The 19043-nt window shown below is 31.0% G+C and overlaps 1 protein-coding gene across 1 annotated transcript in view; it reads left to right on the plus strand.

The window, feature by feature from the left end:
- LOC143149106 (uncharacterized) overlaps positions 1-18793 on the plus strand; it is a 62447-nt gene extending 43654 nt beyond the window's left edge. The window contains exons 2-5 of the mRNA XM_076316188.1: positions 8457-8659; positions 16598-16802; positions 16884-17232; positions 17332-18793. Coding sequence (XP_076172303.1) covers positions 8457-8659; positions 16598-16802; positions 16884-17232; positions 17332-18577 — 2003 coding nt within the window. The 3' untranslated portion in view covers positions 18578-18793. The remainder of the gene's footprint in view (positions 1-8456; positions 8660-16597; positions 16803-16883; positions 17233-17331) is intronic.
- The last annotated feature ends 250 nt before the right edge of the window (positions 18794-19043 follow it).

Raw genomic sequence — 19043 nt, forward strand, 5'->3', positions numbered from 1 at the left:
ACTTTCTTTCACTTAAGTTTTCTACTGGATCATTTTTATGATTTATAAAATTTATGTCGGACCATTTCTACTTTCGTAAAAATGCAAATTTAATCATTTTTATAGTTTTCTGTACTTATCACGTTTCTAGAGAATAGTGCATTTATACAAATTTTCCACCGACAACGAGTGCCTTAGGCAACTTCCAGTTTCTGGATTTTACACGAGACAACACGTTCGGTCTTGTTATCCCATTGTTTAGTTACTAATGCTTCTATTGAAAGAGTAGAAATTCGCAATGCCTTGTTATTGATTGCTTCTGCTACCTATATTTTAACAATGAACATCCGTGCAGACTTACGATCATCTATGTATAGATTAAACAAAATTTTTACAATTATTAATCTTAGGTAAAGAAACGGCAATATATAAATATTTAATATCAACATAAAATAAATTTTAAGATATTATTGGGGTGATGAGATTATGGAGGATAATTTTATTCCTTAAATCTGAGTTACTATTTATTTTTTAATAGCCAAAACATGATCAGAGAATCTTAAAATATTTTTTTTCCGTTAAAAGAATTTATCCGAAATTGTTTATGATTATTTTTTCGAGATATTTTCCCTTCTTCCTATGTCGGAAAATAACAAAACACGATGATCATAAAAAACCTGATTTATAGTTTACATTATACTATACGAATAGATATATATGTATATATATATATATATACATATATAATGTACTACAAATATCCCAGTGTATGTTCGTAACATTTAAATATTCGAATATTATTCGAATTATATTTGCTAAATATTTGAATCGTTAAAGAATTTAAATAATCGAATATAGAAAAATTTAACAAGTAGTTCCAGCTTTAATGTCAGATGAGTCCTTAAATATAAAAAATTAAACGAAGAAGCTGGTAATTGGATTATCATTGCGTTACAGAAATATAAGATTATAATAAATTATGATTAAAAAGTATTGTTTTTTGCAACAATACAATAGTTCATTTACCGAAATAAAGTTGCAAAGTTTTAAGCGTCATTTTTTTTCCTTTTCTTCTTGTAAGAAAAAGCCGCTCAATACGATTGATACTGCGATCTGAGTGCACTTTGACAACAAACGGTTTTAATACTCAATATATGTATGTCACGTACAATCTGACTCTTCTCCATTTGTATTAAAGATTTGTGTGTGTAAGAATTTTGTAATCTAATTTTATTGAATGAAAATAAGTATCAATATTAGTTTTTATTTTTATTTTCTTTCAATAATACGCAATAAGTAAGGTCGATATATTAACTTTCTCTTGTTACGAATGTATTACGATACTAGATTTATACGTTAACTACTTTTTAACTGTTCCTTAAAAACTACATTTCTTTTTATATTATAAAATGTTTAGCGTTACCACACTGCATGTTGTTGTATAATAGTATTATAGAAGAGTAAACTAAGTTATGAAAGGTTGGAAGGAATGCTGGCAAAACAACAATGAACTTATCTATTATTTTTGTGCTAATAATAACGGTTCATTTTGTTACCGTATTTCGTAAATACTTAATAAAGATATTTACGTAATTTCGAATTTTAATTAATTATAAATTTAAAAAAATAGGAAATAATCTCCAGCTACCAAGAGTCAAAAATATCAATTTCTTCTTTAAAATATATTTTATTCTTTAATATATAAGTAATATATTATTAATCCATAATATAATTCTGGAAATATATTCCAGAAGAGATTTTTTCATAAATTTCTCTGCTATAGAAGTCTATTATTAGTCTTATTATCTAAGATTAGTATTAGTACAGAATAATATAAAATATTGAAAGTATACTATTTAAATAAATAAATTAAATATGAACAATTCAAAATAAAGTTCAAAAATTTATAACGTAAAATATTTGTTTGTATTTCTAACTGACTTGTCAATTAAATGGTTTACCTAAGCAGGTTTCTTTTTTTTCTCATCAGAAATTATTGACGAAATTGTTGAGTTTTAAAATAAGTTTATATTATGTTTTACTTCTACATGAATATGTAACTCACGGACGCCATACTTTGATACGCTTTCCATTTTTTTTAATTTGACATATTCCTATACGTTTATTGCGTCCAATGAATTTTTATTGTAACTCTTTCTTTATTTTGCTTATATAATATTTATTAAGCGATTACAAAACATTTATTTATATTCTAACAAAATATTTGTTTTCAATTCTTAACATTATTTACAGTGAAGCAATGGAAATTCACCTTATTCATCCTATTTTTATTCTATACAAAGATTAAACATTTGACACAAGCAAAAATTTGCTTAATACAACTATAAATTCTTAACGTACATTTTACGATTAATCCGAAAAGCACGATTATGCGATGTACTGACATGATATCTATGAAACTACTCTTTTGAAAATTGAAAATTATATATTTTCTCTTTTACTTTAAAAGTTGTGTCATTTTTTCTTTTTTTACACGTAGGAATGTGGGAGTCGTGTTATACGTTTCTTTTCGTCTAGTAATAATCAAGTGCAAGTATTCGTATTTTAATGCAGCAGTACATATAGTACAGAATGGAACTTCAAGAATATTGGAAACATTTTGTTTTCTAAAAATAGCGTTTCATCGTAAATTGTTGGTGGACTTATCAGTAAAATATGCCTAGCAACACTAATTTATATGTAGGATTGCTTGCTTAATGGTGCTAACGTAATACGGTTTATGTTAATCGATATCTACCAGTATTTGTGGAGGTTTAATCTGCCTATAAAGCGATTAATACAAGGTAAATACCGATTAATATACATCGTATTCCGTGGGTACTAATAAGCTAGCCCTCCTACGTGTAGGAATTATCCTGAGCTCATTTAAGGTCATAACAATAGCAAATTCAATTGTTCTTCGAGTTTAATCGAAAAACAGTTGTCTCAACTGTTCCGTTCATATCAGTTACAGTTAGGTAAATAAATATTCAAATTAAATATTTAATTTAAGAATCAGTCGGAGGAGGAAACTAAGCAAAAGTGAAATGCAACTGATACTATTCATAAAGAAAGAAATGTATTTAATTGGTGTCACAATTATAATTTAGTAAAACATTCCAATAAAACGAGCAATTTTAAAAGAGGTGCGAAATTTGTTATGCGGCAGTATAAATTTAAGAAGAAATTATTTGCTTAGAAATCACAAGCTATTAGAAATATAACAATATAAGGGAAACTGATGTTAACCAAGAAACACAAGAAAGGAGAGGGTTAAAAATTGCCCTTGTTTGGCATTGTTTGGAAATGAAAAATTTATGCAGGATTTTTTAGATTATCTTCCAAGGGACAAAAAATTTCCTTATCACTTTCCCGAGAAACAATGGGAAAGTTGTCACAAATGTGTTCAAAGTATGAATATGATGATAATCGAACTTACGTATATTTTATATTTCGTAGTCTTCTTTTTCGTATATTGAACTGTTTTCAAAATATTTAACAACTTCATACGTCGTTTGATTACTTTAACAATATATTAATATTTTGTAATGAATTTCGATTAATTAACTTGTTCAACTGTTAATGGTTTCCAAGTTTCCACCACAGAGTATCGAAAGCCACGATTCACAAGGAAAATATCACTCGGTTCAAATTATATTAATAGATAGTAGCGAAACGTCTTAGAAATAATTATTAAGAATCATTAATTATGACTAATAAATCTTACTCACTAATAAATCAATGGACAAATTAATTAAAATTAGTAATCGAACGAAGTGAAAGTATATAATCATTGCTACTGTTGTTTTTCTCTCTCTTCAAATCACTTGAGAAGAGATCTTGAGTGATTGATCCCCGTATAAGCCCCCAAATAACTGTTATATATATATATATATATTTATATTATAAGTTACAGTGATAATAGTATTAGACGTAGTGTCGGTGATTAGTTTCACTTGGTACGTCTTTTAATTGTCTCGTCTTATCGTCTTTTTATTCATACTGTCCGCGACACACTCTCCGGACATACTCTCGGCGTCATACTGTGTCATACTGTGTGTCCCTTAACGTTCTTCTCGCACTCTATATAGTCATGCCCATTCATTCTCTTTCATTCCAATCCTCAGTCTCTCTCACTTCAGACATTCGGTCACCTTCGGCCATCCTAATCGTTCTTTTCCAAACATACCTCACTTTCTCCGAACCACATGTATTCCCTTTCATCCCCATGCATTCTTACGCTCGTTCGTCGCGCAAGACCTTGTAAAGGATACTCCTGCCTTCCAGGAAAGCCAGCGGACCGATTGGCGCCAAATGTTTACCTTAACTCAAGTTCGACCGCACGCGCTATCTTATTTAGGCCTGCGGATGAGGAAAATTCGAAACCACACTACATAGAAATAAATGGAAATTGTGAAGAATCAGAGGAAAGAGATATTGTATCTAAAACAATTAGATCTGATTTCTTTTTTGGCTTTGAGATCTAACTCTTGTTTATATCTCAACCTCTTACCATCGCGACGTATGGTGAATGTGTTTATGGTGAGGATCGTTTGCTGTAGTTTATACATTGCTAAAATGTCATCCTTTGCAGATGCATCTCGGAAACTATTAATAGTTGAACAAGCTAATCAGTCACGACTCATTACGAGAAATCATTACATTGTAAAAGCAATTAATGGACGTATACAAAGTTATTTTAAGTATTTTGACCCTCACCCTCATGGAGAAATATTATGTTCACTGATGAAAAGAAATTTAATTTGGATTTATCCGATGGTTAAAATTATTAATTTTATTGAAAAATAAAATACTTAGTTGTTGAAAGATTGGTAGCCTTCCTGTCATAATATTGATCAGAAGTTATTACAATGGTAGGATAGATAAGAACTTTATAGGTATACACAAAAAGCGATAATACGACTGTAGAAATTTCTTTCAAATAAGATAATTTGAAAAGTAAAGAAGGACATACAAATTATTAAGAAAATAATAAACGTATAAACATTCAATTTTTGTTTGTACTAACACATAGAAGTATGCTGTTATTTAGTTACGTTAAATTTGTCTACTTCTCTGAATTTTGTTAATAAATACCTACATATTTTTATACAATTAATATTTTTAATTTTCTCTAACGTATCAAATGTGATAGATACTTATAAGAAGTAGTAATGTGTTAAAATTGGTGAAATAATTAATAATAAGTAGGCTAGTGACAATAACACATTTGACAATTGTCCATTGAAGTGGACAATAACACATTTAATGCATGTTTAAATAAATAGTAATGAAAGTGAGTAGGATTTTAGATTCTAGAACCAACTGTTTTTTCAATTAATGGATGCCTTCAAGAATTTGGTATATTTGTCTGGTGAATGATCGTGGGTGACCAGGGAACGTGTCTACATCCTAATTACAGCAAACAATTCTTAATGAAGTTGCTGCATATCCCATGGGAAGTATTGCGAGAATATTACGTGTGTCGTAGACTTTCACAAGCCACAGTGTAGAGTATCTTGTGTAGACAGTTGTTTTATCCTTATCATCTGTAACGAGTGTAAAGACTTGTGGAAACCAATTATTCTCCAAGAAGTACATTTTGTAAATGGTTTCTGAGAAAGCATGCTGGAATACATTCCCAGTTATTTTATTCACCGACAAAGCAGGATTTACAAGAGATAATGTGGCGAACCTATGCAATTAACATATGTATATGGGCAGAAAGCAATCTACATGGTAACCTACAATCTAAACCGCAACGACTGTTTTCAGTTAATGTATTGCAGAAGACAGCTTTCTATGTCCTTACCTTCTTTTCAGCACATCTAATTGGTGTTTAATTTTTTTGGTAAAAACTCCTGTAGTTATTCAGTTACATGAACAATAGGTTTTATTTGTAGTTTATACACGACAATGTTCGATCCTACTTTTCTACTTCTAAAATATGATAGATAAAAAGTGTTCCTTTGAATTTCTATTTTTGGGTGCATTTAAAATTTATTGTACATACTGGACAGATTAACGACGTTTGTAATCAACATCGAAAAACAACAATTGTTATATGTAAATTTACACATTCAGTATTAAATTTCGAAGGAAGTATCTCATATTATTAATAATATAAATAATAATACTAATATGCTGTGACAAGACAACATTAGAATATTATTAATAAAATAATAATTCTTGAAAAATAAATGAATGCTGAACGATAAATTATTCGAAAATTAAAACAAAGTTGGGAGTATAAGGGTTGCAAATACTTACTGATGATAATGACAATTCACACACGTCTATGATTCCGTAGCTGATATTGGGCTTCAACATTTTATTGAATAGATACGATTTTCGAGAACGTTGTGATATTTTTGAATAATTTTCCTTACATACGTTAATTAATCATTCAAATTCACTGGGAGCCATGCTAGTGAAATTTATATACAAGTTATTGATTAATTATAACTTTAAAGCCTTTAAATTTAAACTATTTTCTTCTGCTCAAATACAATTGCCTTCGTGTCGTTTTTATTTTTTTAGAATGCTTAATGCATATAGTTATCCGCAATTGATGCGAATTTTAATAGGTCTTTTACATAAACTGCAAAATCAATTATACAAGAATACTTATTGTACAATTGTCTAAAACTTTTACGTTTTCCACCTCAAACCCCAAATGTGCATCCAATATAAAAATTGAAATAAATTAAATCGGCGAATTAGAAAAGCAACAATAATTTTAAAGAAAATGCTGGGATAATAACTAAAACAGGAATTGAATAAAATTGAAACAGAATGTTAAGAAGAAAATGATTTTTAACATATCTCAACGTTTGAAAAAAGTTGTATTTTGAAAGAAACATGCGATGAAATAGTAAAATATTTATTTACAGTGTAGAAAAATTATCAATAAAATGTCTCTGACAGAAGTTTATTAATAATAAGAGCATATATGTACGGTTAAAGTGATTAAATGTAATACAGACTAGTAACGATATCGATAACGACTCTTTCGAACAACTTTCGAAACAACTCTTGTCCACAGAGACACTGTTTTCTTTATTCATGTTTTCTTTTACCCAACGGCCGTCCTCTCGGGTGGTCGCTGGAAAAACTCCACTCTCTAATCGACTAGCCCTCCTTTGTCATTCCTTTGTCAGTTACGAACCCTCTGCGTGAGTCGTTCGTTCCTCCGCTTGCTCCCACACTCTTTCTTTCTCTCACACACGTACACACTCAACTTGTTCATTCATTTTAGAATTTGCGATACTATAATAGAAATTAATATATTAATAAGGTTTTATAAAGTGTTCAAATATTACAGTAACGCTAACATCAAACATTGGTTCATCTAAAATTTGTTTTGCAATACGTTTTCGATGCGTCAAGTACCGTTGAACGAGGTATGACTGCACTGTTCTCCTAGAAAAATAAACTGATATTCTGTAGTCGTCCCCGAGGCTAGGGTCGGATTAAATGATCTTGAGATTAAATAATCGGATCGCTGTGGTTATTAAGGTCGTTGAATTTGTTTTTTATACTCTAATAGAATATTAGAAAAAGAGTTCTATTAAAAAAACAATACTGATAATCTTAAAATCTCGTTAAAAAATTAATTTTGAGAACAAATTCATTCCACTGTTACCATGTGTCCCTTGAAATAATGCAATTTTATTCTGAGGAGTTCCTTTGCACAACAATAAATAAGACAAATATTTAGATAATCCAATTTAGTTGAAACACCCTGTGTATACAAATATTTTCTTAACATGCCTATAAAATATTTGGATATTAAATTATTCGTATTGCGTATCCATCCTTGTCATACACAGACATGGAATTATTTTAATTGCTTGTATTCAAGTAACCAAGCTTCAATTTGTGATCTGGAAAAGGACTATTTGATTTCTAGTGGCATGATAAATTGATCTTGAAAGAAGGTATTATTGTTTTGAAAAACATCTCGTATAAAAGTGAAACTGTATTTTATTGTTAGAAATACAAGCAGGGTAGTTAGGCAAATAATTAAACCCAAGCCGAAGGAGTGCGGGAAGGCAACTGTGAGTGGATCGATCTTTATTGCTTTGCACTGTGCGGCAGAGTACGAGAATGTAATCAGTATACCTATTGTATTGTACAATAAGTTTATCGAACGACAAAACTTATTGAACAACCTATTAGATTGTTTTTGGTGAGTTGCAGGGCAAGATTCGGCTGATGTCACTTGGTGTTAGATTATCTCTGAATAGTTGTTTGATGCTTCGTATAGACGTGGCAGACGATGCGAGGATTTAATTTATTTGCCTGGATATTCTGGATATAAGTTAGAGGAAAATATTTTAAATGGTGAACTTCTTCATCTAGTACATGGATACTCGAAATAATATACGTTATTAGATATTTTATATTAAATTTTCTTCTTTATTGAGTATTTTTTCTTTATACTTATTTATTGTAATGAATTCTTTTTGCATTAGGTCTTTTAGCAATTTCCGTCGGCGAAGAGACGATTTCTACCGCAGCAGAGAAGGTAGAAACGTCTTCTGGCAATGGCGACGACATTGTCATGTTGGAAATCGATGTGAAAGAACCTGTGAAGCGGTCACCGATATCAGCCGGTGCTGACTACGGAGCTGCCCCTAATCAATATGTTCTTCAAAATAGTGATGATAGTCAACAGGTAATAATTAGTTTTAATACTTTCCAATATTGTTTTCGCTAAGCATTTCGGTTCATACAACTGAAATAGTTTCAATTATAAGTGTAGTTTTATTACAGTTCAATAATATACTTAATTTTATAACAAGTATACATAATAACATTAGAATCAATGCATCTTCATTCCTCCATAACGACATACAAAATATAAATATAACTTTAACAATACAACCAACTATTTTTGCTGAGTTATTTATTCATTGATAAAATTGTTAGGGAAAAAAATGATTAGTTGAACTTCCCTGAGCAAGTAAAAATGTATCATTGTTAAAACTTAATGTTTTACCCATATTTTTTGGTTCCTTTTAAAAATTTAATTTATTGAATATTTTGGTTACTTACATTAACGGGATATTGCAAAATTTTATAAGTTATATTCTTCTTTTAATTTTCTAGCAACAGTTACAAAAATTTTTTAGCAACATTTATATCGCTTTTTCTGCTGAGAATACAATATTTCCCATATGTTCAGTTTTCAGCAGATAAAATAATAATACCATGTATGTCCAGTTTTATACCAGGGCCTGAAGTACACTTTCAAAGTAAATAATTTAACAACAATTGTTAATCGAGTCAGTTAAGATTCTGAACAGCACAAATATGTTAGAAACATTATTTCAGAGATTATATTATTAGAAATTCTTATCTGAAATACATGTGGTAATATATATCGAGGAAAGCAGAATCTAATTATTTAAAGGTGCTCATAAATAAATTGAAGACTTCTTGTTTCATATACACACAGGGTGTTCCTAAATTATTTGATGAAACATTAACAGCATATGTTACCAATTGAGTTAACATTTTTTAAAGTTTGTGCAGACTTGAGTCAAGCATCGAATCGAGCTTTCTAAAAACATACTTTTACTTACAAGACATATGCATTTGAAGTGGGAATTTATACCATTTTGCGGTTTCATGAGGGAAATCCTTATATAAAATGAGATATAAAAATATTTCTATGACGTTTATTGATTTACGAAAATATTACTATTATTACAGATAAATATTCTCATACACAATCTGTTTTTTGTGCGAACTTTGTATGTGCATACTATAATACTATGTACATTTAGATATACATTTTAAATAGTTGCACGAAGATCGCATAAAATGGAGAAAAACCAAAAAAATTTTAATATTATTAAAGTTTTAACCGAAGAGTCACCGGCACCGTAATAATTTTGATTTTAAGTCTCTGGTTTTTGACTCCCTATGTTTGAAAATTGATTGCAAGATACTGTGTCAGGGTAGCAGGTGGAAGTTTTGGTTATACATGATACTGTTAAGCCTGATCCCCATTAGCGCTTAAGGATCGCGACGCATACAGTCAAAAACTTATAACATTATATCTTTATTGCTTTATCATTAGTTTCATTGTATTCAATTTATTCTCCTTTTCGAATGATATTTAAACGTGAAATTCAAACTTAACTCGAAATAAAATTCGCTACCAATACTTCACTCAAGAAAATTTGCATTCTCGATTTCAGTTCATGACGGTATGAACTACTATATTTAGCTACAAGCGACCGATTCGATAGGAGTTATTTGAAAGTGAGGTCTCACGCCTCTGGGACTTCTCCTAGCCAAGTCGTTTCTTTCATTTCAGCGTACATTTTTCTTGGCAATTTTTTTCGATCAGGTATACCGATAGCATGCTCGTTTGGAAGGATATGTGTACGAGAGCTGGAAAGAATACTCCTTAATGATTTAGTGATTAGAATTTTTTAAAATGATTATTTCACTATTGATCAAAACTTTATATCAGATAAAATAATTGCTAATAGCATTAATACTATGAAAATGTAATTTGTGGATAAAATTATGGGTCCAAGATGAATTTTTCTCGTTCTATGAAAAAACTCAAACTTCAGAACAAAGTTGCATTGTTTAAAGAGACACATGTAACGGTAACATTATTATTTTCACAAGGTTATTTTTTTATGAAAATTTAAGGTCGTCAATATTTTTTCCGTTATCTTTTATTATATATTTTTTTACATGTATATGTAAGGGTAAGTTATACATATATAAGTAATAACTATGACCATTAAATACATATAAATTTTAATGTAAGTAGATGAATATATTCTCTCGACTTCAAAATCTGAGATTTCTCGACTTGAAATATTTTATAGTAATTGAATATGTGAAGAGGCTCACATTATTTGAAAAAATTGCAAAAATTATTCCCTTATACTATTTTTTTTGATTAATATTTATACTATTTTACTTGAAAGTAAAACATTTCCCTGTAGAAGAATAACTTTTCCGTGAAAAAATAAACATAATAGGACGAAATAACACAGCAACGACTGTTTTAATATACTGTATGTGTAACATAAAAGTAACATGACATTTTTAAACTTTTTGTTTTTCTGTCATATATACGAATTTTCTAAAATTTCTAGAGAAGTTTAGTCGATTTGAGATTTAAAAATTTTTAATGTAATACATAATTGTTCACTATTCTGTTAAAGTTAGAATAATTCAAAAATATAATAATCGATTATTGTTCACTTTCGTATGTAATAATTTGGTTTGGCAATCGTCTTTAAGTACTTTCACTTTCTCACTTTATTGGTATACATGTAATATTTTATGTAATGTTGATAAGTAGATCAGTGAGACATATAATAGATTGTTTCAAGGATAATTTCCCGAACGGTCAATAATATCACTGTATCTATTTCTCCTGTCTCGAGACAATAAATACTCCTGAAAACGGCAAAATCATTGCTCTCGGTCAACCATGACTATTGGCCGCCTATCACCGACTGGCATAGTGGCGAACTACATAGCGTAGAGCCACAAGCAGTTTAGATTTTTCTTTTCCATTCCAACGAAGGGTCTGCCTTCATTATCTTCTAGATCAGTGTTTCTCAAACTGTGGCTTGCAAACTCTCAGGGGTTCGCGATTTTTCAGAAGAAAAAAATAAAAATTACTTAATAACATATTATGTAGTGGAATAACATATATGTAGTGGATAATAATTCCGTACTACTTTATTATTATCTACATAAAAACACTCATTAAACAGTGTTTTGTTATCAATAGAAAAACGTCACAAAAGAAAGTGGAAAATAAACAATCTAAAAGTTTGGAACAGCTGCCACTTTTTGTATTATTTTATCAACATTGTTTTATATTTATTAAAATATATTCATCAATTTTCATTCTGCTTTTCTAATAAAATAGTTTTACATGAAATACAAGTAGTAAATATTTTTTAACACTAATTAATAAATAACTTATTTGATTATTTTATATTTATGTATATTTTTATATATTTCTTTAATAAACAATGTGTACAAAGTTTAAATTAATAAATATTAAACTGTATAAAGCAAATAAAAAATGTTAACATGAATACATTTTTTTAAAAAAAGGTGGAAATATATTGAAACAATAATTTAAAGGAATCCCCGGTATATCAAGGTTGAAGTTTGAGAGGTACTGAAGTAGATACTTCGTTGCAATAACAATTACAATTGATTTAATCATATCGGTTTCGTTACTTGCGATTGTCATTGTCATTGTTAAAAATCAAATTCTGATAATTTTATACAAAATGTTTTCCCTTTCTCCCCTATTATACATTTTAATATTTACATTCTTTTAATGTTTATGGATAATATTCTACACCAACGGGATTGTAACTATTAATAAAAATCGAAACTGTGTGTATTATTCTATATTTCTAAAATATTCGCAATAAAACCTTATATAAACGTGTTAATTGTGGTTGCAACTGTAGATAACTGAATTGAACAAAAGTAAAAATTTTTTTCATAGTCTTAATCCTTATGCACTTGTTGAAATAATTATTACATTGGAGTTGTTCGGGTCAAATCGATCCGTATTGGAAAAATAATATCTATTCATGAATCGATGATAAGTGATTTATTATAAACATGGTTCAAAGAATTACATATTATTTGCATACGATGCTCATATAAAGTATACATAATTATTTTATTAATATAAATGGTCATAATGGAATTTGGGTGCTTTATAAGTAACTTAAATTGAATCAAAGTAGTAATTTAGAACTAGATTATAATAAATATAAATTAAGCTTTATTTATACTGTTTTTTTAAATGATATCCAAATGTTGTTTGTATACATAGCTCTTAAATGTCATAAGTAAACTGTATTTGTCTTCCTATAAGTGACGAGAAGATGTACAGAACAACGGTGTCGTTTACTATTATATTTATTTTTGATCTTGCGGTTACGAGCAATGTAAATTTAGATGGCATTGATACTGCATTATTTTTCTGTGTGTTTTAAACTATTTCAACGAAAACTGATATCTTGATAGTAGGATTGTTCTATTACGAATGTAAGGTTTATTATTTCAATTTGGATTTATCTTCGTCCATACAATATATGCGTGAAGAGCTCATACATTGAGCATGTGATAAAATCAAGTCATTCAACAACGATTTGTGCATCGACAAGTGTACATATGTATGCATTTTATATTTCTACTAATTGATCCCAATGTATTTCTAGAACCTTTAATGGAATTATAATGTGTAATAACTTCTGATTTGTTATTCGGTTCGATAAAAAGTATTTTTATTACTGTCCATTACACTTTCCAGTATGAATCGCATAAACAATTTGTGCTATGATTGGTCTTCGTCTTTCTTCAAAATCCATTCTTTCTTCAAAAAACAAAGGAATCCTTTATTCGGATATCTCATATAAAACTATATTAAATGCATTTTTCCTTAACTGGTAGATTTTTAAAATAATGTTGATAAAAGTCAGTAAAACTCATGTAAATCGAATATTTGGTCAAAAAGTTATTTAATGCCAAAGTTCGATTTCAGGTTTAGTAGATTCGAAAAGTGTATAAGGATTAAAATTAACAAGTTGTTCATTTGGTATCTACTATTTACAGTTAGATAAATTTGCAACTATAGTGGAAGAAAAACATATTCGTTTGGCAATAAATTTTCGTAAAATAAATAATTTGTAAATGTTTCTAGAAATTTTTGAATAAGTTTTAATCAAACGAAACGAAGGTAATAAGTACTGTGTTCGTACAGGTCTTACTTTATGTTACTATGGTACGTACAATATAAACACAAATATTGGATAAAATTATTGGATAACATTGTCAAATTCGGTAGTATTTAAAATTGAATACTTTTAATCGTTACTGCGGCGACAAGAAATCGAAAAGATACAAAGAGATTGAAATGTTATTATTTTACTCGATTAAAATTAAAATTTTGAAAGAAATGATCTGGTTTAAATATCTGATATTATTAATAGATTACGATCTTCAGGAGATCGTCCATAGTTATGGCGAACGAAAAATATTAAAAAATAATCGAAGAAACGGCAATTCTAATATTATAATGTATAATATTTTGATAAAATGAAATAAAATAAGAAATCGAAATAAAATTTGAGGCCAAGTACTACAGAAACAGCCGCTGACCTTAAAAGTGAGCTTGACACTGATTTGTGCACTTATTCCGTAAACATTCTTTTTACAAAGCAAGAGGTAACATGAAAAAGTGGTCCATAAAATATATTTTGTAAACGATAGAAAGAAAAGATTAATATTTGCAAAAAGATATACAAATTTTTAAATATGAAAGTAAGTTTGATATATTTACTTTCGACAAACGGTATATAGCGTCGAAAAAGGAATACAAAATATGAAAAGTGAACTCGCGTCTTATCGTAAAACATGACGAAAAATCAATTATTGTTTTAGAATGTATAGCGTTGTATCCTTCCACTGCATGTATGTCGACATTGGAAAAAACCACCTTCGATCTAGTACAGATAAAATTGTACTGAAACATAATTTTGAAGTAATATTCGAAACAAACTGATCACAATATCACAAAAATGTGTTCCATAATCACTAAACATAAATGTAATAGATCGTTCATAGAAGTATGTTGAGCAAGAAATTAAATTTTATCTAATTTCATCGAAAACGCCTAAAAAACAGGTTTTTAGAACAACAGAATAAAATTTTAAACAATATTATAAGGACTCTGGAAAATTCAATGACACAAAAGTTAAAAGCATTTTATAGATATGCATAGGTAATGAAATAATTTATTTCATGTCCGAGTATTAAAAGTCATAATACTGTGTTGAAATATTAGAATTAGCACGAGTATCTACTTATTACCCGCTTATTTAAGCGAAGTTTTAAATTTTTGTTAAACTTTTCATAAAGAATGAGAATATTTTGGCTTCATTTTGATGTGAAATTTATTATACAACGCCATGAACGTATGTACATCATTTTTTACAATTCTTGATTATAATTTTGAAAGATTTTTAATAAAAGACGAACAGAAATGTAAGGTAAAATTTTATATTTAAACAAAACGTAATACAATACAAAAGAAAAATTTACTACGAATTGAAAGAAATAAAACGTTTCTCGTTATTCTTCGATGATTACACTGAAAGTAATTGAGCCATTTGAAAGTGAGAGGAACTGAATTCCAAAGTCCCAGAATTTGCGAAATCCTAGATACTAATTCTAAAATAAACTATAATATAAAGAATTTACTATGAAAACTAGGGGCTTCTTAAATATTCTTAAATCAGTGTAATTGTGCAGTTTATGTACACACTTCAATAACTAATAATAGCGTTCAAATATTATTAGTCTGAGAATCCCTGTTTCATCCATTTCGATCATTACTTCAGATGGTAAAATATTGTATACATATACTATTATAAGTTTGTGTATTTATGACATTGGTATTGAATGAAACAAATTTTATAATACGAAATACTTCGTTACAGCTGCATGCATCACACTCTACAAAATATGAAAATTATGCAAGTGTAGATAAAACTTGGCAAGTACATACCAGTCTTTATATATTTTCAAGAACAATGTAAAAATACGCTTTAAAAATAGAAGAATGAATCACTGGATTGTAGCGTTATAGTCTTGGAGGAGTTTTTACGTTTCTTCTACACCTACACACGATCATGATCCTTTAGTCGCGCTAAACGCGATCTTGCTTTCTTGCATAACTTTTACCTTCTAATCGCTTCGACCTGACAAAACCGGTAATACCACACCCAATGATCGAGAGTATATCCGTCTACAAGTCTCGCGAGCCCTAGATACGTTCTCCATATGGTGCACGGCCTTGTGTACCGTTACCGTGACAAGTCACTTTGAATGAATCTTTATTTACTCTTATTTATGGGTCATCGACTCATCCGCAACGCTGACAATTCATTCATAGCATGATCATTAACAAACCGTGACTATTTGATTCAATAATTCAACAATTATGTTTCCAGAGTATGAAGAATGGATACTTACATAAATTGTTTACAAATTTTCACACTAAACATTCTTTTATTTAATACATTGCATAATGTGTAGAGTAATTACAAGTTCCTCCTGTTTTTTGAATATGTTCCATGAATATTATATGCAATTCACTATTCTTAAAAGAGAAGTTTCTGTTGTTTTGTTAGAAGAATGTTAATGTCGCTTTATTTTAGTTATCATGCTGCATTCTCCGAGATAAATTTTTACCATTTATTTTCATAATGTAGTTAAGCTTATAGTTGAGTATATAGTTGTATAAATCTTTCATACATAGTATATTTCAAGTGTACAGTTATATTTCACATTTGCCGTTAGTTTTAACAAAATTATTGCAGATTTTCTAACAGAAATGGTTCATATAACGAAATATAGTAATTTAGAAGTTTTTGCATTTGTACGCGTTACCGCAATGAAGACATCGTAGTCGAGAAATATTTTTCAGACGAATTGTTAAGGGAAATATTTGTATAATAAAAGATCACTTAAATAGAATCTGATCGAGCGACTTTTACTTATTACTTCTTGCATTAAATGCTGCATATATTTTTAGCTATCGCCGGAGTACTTATCCGTTCTACAACAGTATGGGCAGGAACAACCGCAAGTAGCACAGCCTCAACGCCGGCCACAACCGGCATATGCGAGGCAACAACAAGCTTTGCAACAAGCCTATTACAACTACCGAAAACCAACAGTAGTTCCACCTAGACCTCGTACTCAGCTTCATCCTCAAGCTTTGGCTCAAGCTGAAGTAGCTGCGGATATTCAAGCCCACGTAGACGCTCAAAATCGAGCAGACGCTATTCGTATCGCTCGTCTAGGTTCAAATCCACCCAGCCCAAATACGTATCAGGAACCATCCTACGCTCCATCAAAATTAGGAACATTCGAGCAAGAATTGTTGCAATTGGTCTCTGCCAATCAAGCTCAAGAGTTCAAGTTGCTTCCAACTCAACCCAAAGGAAGCTCGTCGGCTTACTCGCAACAATTAGTAAGTTACCCGGTCGAATACGCAAAACCAACTCCAGCACCACCTCAATTACCCGAGCAGTACCACATCGAGACTTCCCCGCCGCGATATCAACAACAGCAACAACCGGTGGCAGCTTACCAGTCGGTTGAAGAACCTGTTCAATACCAAACCCAATCTGTAAAACCTTTCAATCCTTCGCCGCAGTATGATTATATCGAGGAGGATCCGCACCGGCAAGCCCTTCAACAGGCTCAGGCCCAAGCTGAAGCTCAGGCTCAAGCTCAGGCTCATGCTCAGGCTCAAGCTCAAGCTCAAGCCGAAGCTCAGGCTCAAGCACAAGCCCAAGCTCACGCAGAAGCCCAAGCATTAGCTTTTCAAAAGTATGCACAATCTGAATACGATAAACACAAACAAGCATCGTTAGCGCATATAGGGCTCTCAAATGGACGCTATAGGCAAGAGTCTGCTTTGGAACAAATCCAACAAGGTGCTCAGGTGAGCGATGCCGGGCGTAATTATTTGCACGAACAATTACTGCCGAAAAATCCGGAAGCTGCGTACAAGGCGAAGCTAAAGGCTCAATCAACTGCGGAAACTGCCGAAGCAAGGAAACTGCAACAAGCGGCGGAATTCAAGGCACACGCTGACGCTATTCACAAACTCGAAGCTCAGCAACGCGCTCATATTAGGGTGCAGGAGGAAGTTCACAATTACGCTCTGAACTTTGAGAAGAATCAGGCGCGTGCCCAAGCAATCGCGCAGGCCCAAGCCGAAGCTCTGTACAAGATACAGCAAGAAAGACAAAACGAAGTTAAGAAAGAAATCTTGGCCATCTCTAAAGGTCAGGTACAAGGAAAGAAAGTTGATCCCGAGTCACCCTTATATCAGTTTACTCTTTCAAACAAGGTTTCTTTGCCTTTGCTCAACAATTACTTCGGCCAAGATCAATTGCAGAAATATCAGGCATCCGGTTCCTCTCATGTCCCTAGATCGGTCCCAAAACCGGAAGATCTAAATCCTCTTGGTGAAGCACCAGCCCAAGGGCAACCTGTCATTACACAACCCCGGCAAACGCACAAATTGAAGATTCCTTCGTCTTCTCAGGCGGTTTATGTATCTGACTCGGGCTTGCTGAAAAAATCGCCCATTAAATCGTTAACTATAGAAGAAGTGGATCCAGATCAAATTAATAACCAGCCAGTGTATCAAGCTGCTTCGCCCACGGGACGTGCTTTAACGGAGGAAGATTTGTCGGCTTTGATCAATGCAGGATACACGGTCTCTCCTGTTTCGCAAACCGCGAAACCCGATCAAGTATACGCAGTGGAGAACTTATCGGCGGGTTATTATCCAAAAAAACAAAAGACTCCAGCTTTGAGACCCGAGTACGCAACATACGAGGAAGTGATTCAACGCCCGCGCAAACTCATCAGAAAAAACAGACCAATTCCGAAGCACAACGACAGAGATACCGAAGCCAGTGGGAAAGTTACTTACTTGGTACCTCTGGAATCTTCATTCGGCACGAGACAACCTCCACTAAGAAACGAAGAATAATTCGGTCTAGATGTCCCGTGTATCTTCTTTGCGTCGAATATTAACGATGTAACGTGTAACTGAAGTATAGGTCTTGCCTTTTGTTCTTCATATTTCGAACATACATGGAACTTTTTGCGGGTCCTTGCAATACTAGAATATGAACACAAAATAACGGTTCGAAGAATTGAAAAATGATTGGATTGGATATTACTTTCTGTATATATCTTGGGAAGTCCATTAAATTGATATATCAAACACTTGTGGTAATTAAAAAATATCGAGTTTATTCTTTCACAAAAGTTTCGAAATAACGAAATACATTGATTTCATATTTCCTTTTCGAATGTAATAATTATTATTAACTTTAGAATAGTAACAATTCATTTCCTAAATTTAATACGAACAATTTCTCCCGTATTCCTCAACCTATATTTTTCTTTATATGTTCATGTTGCGTACTGCTTCGAGGTACGATTACAATGAA

Source organism: Ptiloglossa arizonensis, chromosome 7 (genome assembly GCF_051014685.1).
Source record: "Ptiloglossa arizonensis isolate GNS036 chromosome 7, iyPtiAriz1_principal, whole genome shotgun sequence".
Lineage (NCBI taxonomy): Eukaryota > Metazoa > Arthropoda > Insecta > Hymenoptera > Colletidae > Ptiloglossa > Ptiloglossa arizonensis.